This window comes from Oncorhynchus clarkii, chromosome 26, assembly GCF_045791955.1.
Source record: "Oncorhynchus clarkii lewisi isolate Uvic-CL-2024 chromosome 26, UVic_Ocla_1.0, whole genome shotgun sequence".
Lineage (NCBI taxonomy): Eukaryota > Metazoa > Chordata > Actinopteri > Salmoniformes > Salmonidae > Oncorhynchus > Oncorhynchus clarkii.
Window position 1 is genome coordinate 47,995,774 of NC_092172.1, and position 10,189 is coordinate 48,005,962.

Here is a 10,189-nt window from a genome sequence, read left to right on the forward strand (position 1 = left end):
ATAGTCAAGCTGTTGTCTCCTCTCATTGTGTGTTTTGGTTGTCAGGCTGGGATTGAGATGGATAGTCAAGCTGTTATCTCCTCTCATTGTGTGGTGCTGTTGTTGTTTATGCCAGACTGTGTTTGAAACACTGTCTGTTGGGGGCCTGTGGTACGAAAATCTGAGTTTGTGGGACATCTCTGTGTAATCAGGCTGTGTTTGAGACGCTAACACTGTGTTGTCAGGCTCTAACACTGTGTTGTCGGGCTCTAACACTGTGTTGTGTTGTCGGGCTCTAACACTGTGTTGTGTTGTCGGGCTCTAACACTGTGTTGTTGGGCTCTAACACTGTTGTGTTGTCAGGCTCTGACACTGTGTTGTGTTGTCGGGCTCTAACACTGTGTTGTCGGGCTCTAACACTGTGTTGTGTTGTCGGGCTCTAACACTGTGTTGTGTTGTCGGGCTCTAACACTGTGTTGTGTTGTTGGGCTCTAACACTGTGTTGTGTTGTCAGGCTCTAACACTGTGTCTCTGTGTTGTCAGGCTCTAACCCTGTGTCTCTGTGTTGTCGGGCTCTGACACTGTGTCTCTGTGTTGTCAGGCTCTATTACTGTGTCTCTGTTGTGTTGACCCATCTCTGTTTTCTCTAGGCTGTGATTGAGACTCTGTCTGTGGGGGCCACTATGCTGTTACCTCCTCTGAGAGAGAGGATGGAGCTTCTCCACTCCCTGCTGCCCCAGGGACCTGACAGATGGGAGAGTCTGTCCAAAGGACAGGTATAGTACATAGATGTATTGCACGTTGGTCTGAACAATGCCATTTACCTGTGACTATATCAATAAGGCCCTAGTTCTATTTAGTCAATAAGGCCCTAGTTCTATTTAGTCAATAAGGCCCTAGTTCTATTTAGTCAATAAGACCCTAGTTCTATTTAAGCAATAAGGCCCTAGTTCTATTTAGTCAATAAGGCCCTAGTTCTATTTAGTCAATAAGGCCCTAGTTATATTTAGTCAATAAGGCCCTAGTTCTATTTAAGCAATAAGGCCCGAGGGAGTGTGGTATATGGTCAATATAGCACGGCTATGGGCTGTTCTTAGTCATGACGCAACACGGAGTGCCTGGACACAGCCCTTAGCCGTGGTATATTGACCATATACCACAAACTCCCAAGGTGCCTTATTGCTATTTTATATAACAGGTGGGTCTAATCCTGAATGCTGATTTGGTTAAAACCGCATTCCAGCCGGGGTCTATTCCACAAGTTGCCCCCGGATAAATCTATGATGTTAAAATACCTTTTTACTCTGTTCCATCTGACTTCGCAATCCACTGTCTCGTCAGCCCAGCCAGGCAATTTATAAACCTGATCTCCGCTATAAAAAGCATCTAGACATTGTCCTACATTTAGTTTTCAACAGCGGAGATTTGTATAAACCTTTCCGTTTGTCACTCTGACATTTGCAATATTGTTTCAATATTCAAATTGAATCTCCAGCTGTCTCATAGTGATGAACGTGTCGGGAGTCGGGTCGGGACAGACGGGCAGGAAGCTTTTCTCAGCCTGTCAAACTCATGAATCAGCATCATCTTTCTGGATTACAATATACAAAGAAATGTCAAAATAAAACGAAGTGCAGGTTTGAGAAAAGCTTCTCCCCAAACGTTCCCAGGTCAAAATGCTGCCATAGATAGATAGCTGACTTCTGTGTATCTCTCTTCAGCTGCATCCTGTCCCTGCCTCTGACCCCTGACCTCTAACCTCTGACCCTTGACCCTGTGTTTTCCAGAGGATGCAACTGGACATCATTCTGACTTCGCTCCAGGACCACACCCACGTAGCATCTCTCCTGGGGTTCAGCTGTCCCCCCGAGGCCCCCGAGGCCCTGGCCTCCTCCTGCGGCCTGGACCCCTCCTACGGAGCCCCCGGCACCAACCCTGACACACACCTGGCTGAGATCCTAATGAAGACCCTGCTCAGGAACCTGGGCTTCTACACGGTGAGGAGAGAAGCAGCCTAGTTGTTCCAGATCATTCTGTCTTACAGTGGCTTGCAAAAGTATTCACCCCCCTTGGCATTTTTCCTATTTTGTTGCCTTTCAACCTGAAATTAAAATAGATTTTTTTGGGGGGTTTGTATCATTTGATTTACACAACACGCCTACCACGTTGAAAATGCTGAATATTTTTTATTGTGAAACAAACAAGAAATAAGACAACTGAAAACTTGAGCGTTCATAACTATTCACCCTCCCAATGTCAATATTTTGTAGAGCCACCTTTTGCAGCAATTACAGCTGCAAGTCTCTTGGGGTATGTCTCTATAAGCTTGGCACATCTAGCAACTGGGATTGTTGCCAATTCTTCAAGGCAAAACTGCTCCAGCTCGTTCAAGTCGGATGGGTTCCGCTGATGTACAGCAATCTTTAAGTCATACCACAGATTCTCAATTGGATTGAGTTCTGGGCTTTGACAGGGCCATTCCAAGACATTGTGGGGATGGCGTTCTCGGGGTGATGAGAGGTGTTGGGTTTGCACCAGACATAGCGCTTTCCTTGATGGCCAAAAAGCTACATTTTAGTCTCATTTGACCAGAGTACCTTCTTCCATATTTTTGGGGAGTCTTCCAAATGCCTTTTGGCGAACACCAAATCGTGTTTTCTTATTTTTTTCTTTAAGCAATGGCTTTTTTCTGGCCACTTTTCCGTAAAGCCCAGCTCTGTGGAGTGTACAGCTTAAAGTGGTCCTATGGACAGATACTCCAATCCAAGTTTCTGATGTAGCTGTTACTCTGCTAATTCATCTAGCTTCTGATGTGGCTGTTACTCTGCTAATTCATCTAGTTTCTGATGTAGCTATTACCCTGCTAATTCATCTAGCTTCTGATGTGGCTGTTACTCTGCTAATTCATCTAGCTTCTGATGTAGCTGTTACCCTGCTAATTCATCTAGCTTCTGATGTGACTGTTACTCTGCTAATTCATCTAGCTTCTGATGTAGCTGTTACCCTGCTAATTCAACTAGCTTCTGATGTGGCTGTTACTCTGCTAATTCATCTAGCTTCTGATGTGACTGTTACTCTGCTAATTTATCTAGCTTCTGATGTAGCTGTTACCCTGCTAATTCATCTAGCTTCTGATGTGGCTGTTACTCTGCTAATTTATCTAGCTTCTGATGTGACTGTTACTCTGCTAATTCATCTAGCTTCTGATGTAGCTGTTACTCTGGGAGTCTTTCTCCTGGGTGGTAGATGTAGCTGTTACCCTGCTAGTCTTTCTTCTGGGTGGTAGATGTAGCTGTTACCCTGCTAGTCTTTCTCCTGGGTGGTAGATGTAGCTGTTACTCTGGGAGTCTTTCTCCTGGGTGATTGATATATGTGGCTGTTACCCTGCTAGTTTATCTCCTGTGTGGTAGATGTAGCTGTTAGTTTAACTAGTTTATCTCCTGTGTGGTAGATGTAGCTGTTAGTTTATCTAGTTTATCTCCTGGGTGGTAGATGTGGCTGTTACCCTGCTAGTTTATCTCCTGGGTGGTAGATGTAGCTGTTACCCTGCTAGTCTTTCTCCTGGGTGGTAGATGTAGCTCTTACCCTGCTAGTTTATCTCCTGGGTAGTAGATGTGTCTGTTACCCTGCTAGTTTATCTCCTGGGTGGTAGATGTAGCTGTTACCCTGCTAGTTTATCTCCTGGGTGGTAGATGTGTCTGTTACCCTGCTAGTTTATCTCCTGGGTGGTAGATGTAGCTGTTACCTTGCTAGTTTATCTCCTGGGTGTTAGATGTAGCTGTTAGTTTATCTAGTTTATCTCCTGGGTGGTAGATGTGGCTGTTACCCTGCTAGTTTATCTCCTGGGTGGTAGATGTGGCTGTTACTCTGCTAGTTTATCTCCTGGGTGGTAGATGTGGCTGTTACCCTGCTAGTTTATTTCCTGGGTGGTAGATGTGGCTGTTACCCTGCTAGTTTATCTCCTGGGTGGTAGATGTAGCTGTTAGTTTATCTAGTTTATCTCCTGGGTGTTAGATGTGGCTGTTACCCTGCTAGTTTATCTCCTGGGTGGTAGATGTGGCTGTTACTCTGCTAGTTTATCTCCTGGGTGGTAGATGTGGCTGTTACCCTGCTAGTTTATCTCCTGGGTGGTAGATGTGGCTGTTACCCTGCTAGTTTATCTCCTGGGTGGTATTAAGTAGCAGATCTGTGCTTCTCTCTCTTGTTGCCTGGATATTCATTGTGTGTGTGTGTGTGTGTGTGTGTGTGCAGGACCAAGCGTTTGGGGAACTAGAGAAGAACAGTGACAAGCTGCTCCAGGGAACGTCTTCATCAGACAGCAGTCAGCCGGCCCATCTCCACGAGCTGCTCTGCTCCCTACAGAAACAACTGCTGGCATACTGCCACATCAACTGTGTTACTGAGGTACACACACACACTGGGCATGCATACACACACACACACACACACTGGGCATGCATACACACACACACACACACTGGGCATGCATACACACACACACACACACACACACACACACACACACACACACACACACACACACACACACACACACATACACACACACGTTTTCTCAGATATTCTATACTGTGACCATCACAATCCCATTTACAGAGCTGAAGCTTGACAAAGCAGACCTTTTATGCAACAGGTTTGAGTTTTTATTAATGAATGTTTATGACGGTCTCTGTCGTATGTTTGTGTCCACAACTCTAGTAGTAGTAATAGTTAGTAACATTGTCCTGGTCTATAATACCTCCAGAACTCTAGTAGTAGTAATAGTTAGTTAGTAACATTGTCCTGGTCTATAATACCTCCAGAACTCTAGTAATAGTAATAGTTAGTAACATTGTCCTGGTCTATATTACCTCCAGAACTCTAGTAGTAGTAATAGTTAGTAACATTGTCCTGGTCTATAATACCTCCAGAACTCTAGTAGTAGTAATAGTTAGTTAGTAACATTGTCCTGGTCTATAATACCTCCAGAACTCTAGTAGTAGTAATAGTTAGTAACATTGTCCTGGTCTATAATACCTCCAGAACTCTAGTAATAGTAATAGTTAGTTAGTAACATTGTCCTGGTCTATAATACCTCCAGAACTCTAGTAATAGTAATAGTTAGTAACATTGTCCTGGTCTATAATACCTCCAGAACTCTAGTAATAGTAATAGTTAGTAACATTGTCCTGGTCTATAATACCTCCAGAACTCTAGTAGTAGTAATAGTTAGTTAGTAACATTGTCCTGGTCTATAATACCTCCAGAACTCTAGTAGTAGTAATAGTTAGTAACATTGTCCTGGTCTATAATGCCTCCAGAACTCTAGTAGTAGTAATAGTTAGTTAGTAACATTGTCCTGGTCTATAATACCTCCAGAACTCTAGTAGTAGTAATAGTTAGTTAGTAACATTGTCCTGGTCTATAATGCCTCCAGAACTCTAGTAGTAGTAATAGTTAGTAACATTGTCCTGGTCTATAATACCTCCAGAACTCTAGTAGTAGTAATAGTTAGTTAGTAACATTGTCCTGGTCTATAATACCTCCAGAACTCTAGTAGTAGTAATAGTTAGTTAGTAACATTGTCCTGGTTTATAATACCTCCAGAACTCTAGTAGTAGTAATAGTTAGTTAGTAACATTGTCCTGGTCTATAATACCTCCAGAACTCTAGTAGTAGTAATAGTTAGTAACATTGTCCTGGTCTATAATGCCTCCAGAACTCTAGTAGTAGTAATAGTTAGTTAGTAACATTGTCCTGGTCTATAATACCTCCAGAACTCTAGTAATAGTAATAGTTAGTAACATTGTTCTGGTCTATAATACCTCCAGAACTCTAGTAGTAGTAATAGTTAGTAACATTGTCCCTGTGTTTAATACCTCCAGAACTCTAGTAGTAGTAATAGTTAGTTAGTAACATTGTCCTGGTCTATAATACCTCCAGAACTCTAGTAGTAGTAATAGTTAGTTAGTAACATTGTCCTGGTCTATAATACCTCCAGAACTCTAGTAGTAGTAATAGTTAGTAACATTGTCCTGGTCTATAATGCCTCCAGAACTCTAGTAGTAGTAATAGTTAGTAACATTGTCCTGGTCTATAATACCTCCAGAACTCTAGTAATAGTAATAGTTAGTAACATTGTCCTGGTCTATAATACCTCCAGAACTCTAGTAGTAGTAATAGTTAGTTAGTAACATTGTCCTGGTCTATAATACCTCCAGAACTCTAGTAGTAGTAATAGTTAGTTAGTAACATTGTCCTGGTCTATAATACCTCCAGAACTCTAGTAGTAGTAATAGTTAGTAACATTGTCCTCGTCTATAATACCTCCAGAACTCTAGTAGTAGTAATAGTTAGTTAGTAACATTGTCCTGGTCTATAATACCTCCAGAACTCTAGTAATAGTAATAGTTAGTAACATTGTTCTGGTCTATAATACCTCCAGAACTCTAGTAGTAGTAATAGTTAGTAACATTGTCCCTGTGTTTAATACCTCCAGAACTCTAGTAGTAGTAATAGTTAGTTAGTAACATTGTCCTGGTCTATAATACCTCCAGAACTCTAGTAGTAGTAATAGTTAGTTAGTAACATTGTCCTGGTCTATAATACCTCCAGAACTCTAGTAGTAGTAATAGTTAGTTACTAACATTGTCCTGGTCTATAATACCTCCAGAACTCTAGTAGTAGTAATAGTTAGTTACTAACATTGTCCTGGTCTATAATACCTCCAGAACTCTAGTAGTAGTAATAGTTAGTTAGTAACATTGTCCTGGTCTATAATACCTCCAGAACTCTAGTAGTAGTAATAGTTAGTTAGTAACATTGTCCTGGTCTATAATACCTCCAGAACTCTAGTAGTAGTAATAGTTAGTAACATTGTCCTGGTCTATAATACCTCCAGAACTCTAGTAGTAGTAATAGTTAGTAACATTGTCCTGGTCTATAATACCTCCAGAACTCTAGTAGTAGTAATAGTTAGTTAGTAACATTGTCCTGGTCTATAATACCTCCAGAACTCTAGTAGTAGTAATAGTTAGTAACATTGTCCTGGTCTATAATACCTCCAGAACTCTAGTAGTAGTAATAGTTAGTTAGTAACATTGTCCTGGTCTATAATACCTCCAGAACTCTAGTAGTAGTAATAGTTAGTTAGTAACATGGTCCTGGTCTATAATACCTCCAGAACTTTAGTAGTAGTAATAGTTAGTAACATTGTCCTGGTCTATAATACCTCCAGAACTCTAGTAGTAGTAATAGTTAGTTAGTAACATTGTCCTGGTCTATAATACCTCCAGAACTCTAGTAGTAGTAATAGTTAGTTAGTAACATTGTCCTGGTCTATAATACCTCCAGAACTCTAGTAGTAGTAATAGTTAGTTAGTAACATTGTCCTGGTCTATAATATCTCCAGAACTCTAGTAGTAGTAATAGTTAGTAACATTGTCCTGGTCTATAAACCTCCAGAACTCTAGTAATAGTAATAGTTAGTTAGTAACATTGTTCTGGTCTATAATACCTCCAGAACTCTAGTAGTAGTAATAGTTAGTTAGTAACATTGTCCTGGTCTATAATACCTCCAGAACTCTAGTAATAGTAATAGTTAGTTAGTAACATTGTCCTGGTCTATAATACCTCCAGAACTCTAGTAATAGTAATAGTTAGTTAGTAACATTGTCCTGGTCTATAATACCTCCAGAACTCTAGTAGTAGTAATAGTTAGTAACATTGTCCTGGTCTATAATACCTCCAGAACTCTAGTAGTAGTAATAGTTAGTAACATTGTCCTGGTCTATAATACCTCCAGAACTCTAGTAGTAGTAATAGTTAGTTAGTAACATTGTCCTGGTCTATAATACCTCCAGAACTCTAGTAGTAGTAATAGTTAGTTAGTAACATTGTCCTGGTCTATAATACCTCCAGAACTCTAGTAGTAGTAATAGTTAGTTAGTAACATTGTCCTGGTCTATAATACCTCCAGAACTCTAGTAGTAGTAATAGTTAGTTAGTAACATTGTCCTGGTCTATAATACCTCCACAACTCTAGTAGTAGTAATAGTTAGTTAGTAACATTGTCCTGGTCTATAATACCTCCAGAACTCTAGTAGTAGTAATAGTTAGTTAGTAACATTGTCCTGGTCTATAATACCTCCAGAACTCTAGTAGTAGTAATAGTTAGTTAGTAACATTGTTCTGGTCTATAATACCTCCAGAACTCTAGTAGTAGTAATAGTTAGTTAGTAACATTGTCCTGGTCTATAATACCTCCAGAACTCTAGTAATAGTAATAGTTAGTTAGTAACATTGTCCTGGTCTATAATACCTCCAGAACTCTAGTAGTAGTAATAGTTAGTTAGTAACATTGTCCTGGTCTATAATACCTCCAGAACTCTAGTAGTAGTAATAGTTAGTAACATTGTCCTGGTCTATAATACCTCCAGAACTCTAGTAGTAGTAATAGTTAGTAACATTGTCCTGGTCTATAATACCTCCAGAACTCTAGTAGTAGTAATAGTTAGTAACATTGTCCTGGTCTATAATACCTCCAGAACTCTAGTAGTAGTAATAGTTAGTTAGTAACATTGTCCTGGTCTATAATACCTCCAGAACTCTAGTAGTAGTAATAGTTAGTAACATTGTCCTGGTCTATAATACCTCCAGAACTCTAGTAGTAGTAATAGTAATAGTTAGTAACATTGTCCTGGTCTATAATACCTCCAGAACTCTAGTAGTAGTAATAGTTAGTAACATTGTCCTGGTCTATAATACCTCCAGAACTCTAGTAGTAGTAATAGTTAGTTAGTAACATTGTCCTGGTCTATAATACCTCCAGAACTCTAGTAGTAGTAATAGTTAGTTAGTAACATTGTCCTGGTCTATAATACCTCCAGATCTCTAGTAGTAGTAATAGTTAGTTAGTAACATTGTCCTGGTCTATAATACCTCCAGAACTCTAGTAGTAGTAATAGTTAGTTAGTACCATTGTCCTGGTCTATAATACCTCCAGAACTCTAGTAGTAGTAATAGTTAGTTAGTAACATTGTCCTGGTCTATAATACCTCCAGAACTCTAGTAGTAGTAATAGTTCGTTAGTAACATTGTCCTGGTCTATAATACCTCCAGAACTCTAGTAGTAGTAATAGTTAGTTAGTAACATTGTCCTGGTCTATAATACCTCCAGAACTCTAGTAGTAGTAATAGTTAGTTAGTAACATTGTCCCTGTGTTTAATACCTCCAGAACTCCAGCAGTGTGGCTCTGCTCCATAAGCACCTCCAGCTGCTGCTGCCCCACGCTACAGACATCTTCTCCCGCTCTGCCACCCTGCTGCAGGAGAGCTCCTGGAACGGCAGCATCAGAGAGAAACTACGAGGTTATTATGTCTACTACTGTATCACTCTGTCTGTCTGTCTGTCTGTCTGTCTTTCTGTCTGTCTGTCTGTCTCTGTCTGTCTGTCTCCCCCTCTATCTCTCTCTCTCGCTCTCTCTCGCTCTCCCTCTCTCTCTCTCTCTCTGTCTCTCTTTCTCTCTCTGTCTCTGTCTCTCTCTCTGCCTCTGTCTCTCTGTCTCTCTCTGTCTCTCTCTCTCTCTCTGTCTCTCTCTCTGCCTCTGTCTCTCTGTCTCTCTCTGTCTCTCTGTCTCTGCCTCTCTTTCTCCCTCTCTCTGTCTCTCTCTCTCTCTCTCTCTCTCTCTCTCTCTTAATAATAAAGTTATCAAATAAAACAAATGTAATATAATATAAATATTTTATTAAAGTAAAATAAATAACTGATGGTTGATAAGAGATAAGCAGTAATGAACAGTCACTACCGTCATGGGACTTGTATTAATTTAACCCACATAATGCATAGGACATTTCCTGCCTTTCTAGGGAGTTTTTCCTAGCCACCGTGCTTCTACACCTGCATTGCTTGCTGTTTGGGGGTTTTAGGCTGGGTTTCTGTACAGCACTTTGAGATATCAGCTGATGTACGAAGGGCTATATAAATACATTTGATTTGATTTGATTTGTTCTTCACTGACTTGCCTGGTTAAATAAAGGTCAAATAATAATATGGAGGTAGAGCCAGAAGAGGACTGGACACCCCACATAGCCTGGTTCCTCTCTAGGTTTCTTCCTAGGTTTTGGCCTTTCTAGGGAGTTTTTCCTAGCCACCGTGCTTCTACACCTGCATTGCTTGCTGTTTTGGGGTTTTAGGCTGGGTTTCTGTACAGCA

General features: G+C 40.5%; 1 protein-coding gene across 1 annotated transcript in view; it reads left to right on the forward strand.

Moving 5' to 3' along the window:
• LOC139385215 (probable E3 ubiquitin-protein ligase HERC1) overlaps positions 1-10,189 on the forward strand; it is a 230,863-nt gene that overhangs the window by 45,407 nt on the left and 175,267 nt on the right. Inside the window, exons 14-17 of the mRNA XM_071130328.1 lie at positions 630-755; positions 1,767-1,976; positions 4,231-4,383; positions 9,213-9,345. Of these exons, the coding sequence (XP_070986429.1) occupies positions 630-755; positions 1,767-1,976; positions 4,231-4,383; positions 9,213-9,345 (622 nt within the window). The remainder of the gene's footprint in view (positions 1-629; positions 756-1,766; positions 1,977-4,230; positions 4,384-9,212; positions 9,346-10,189) is intronic.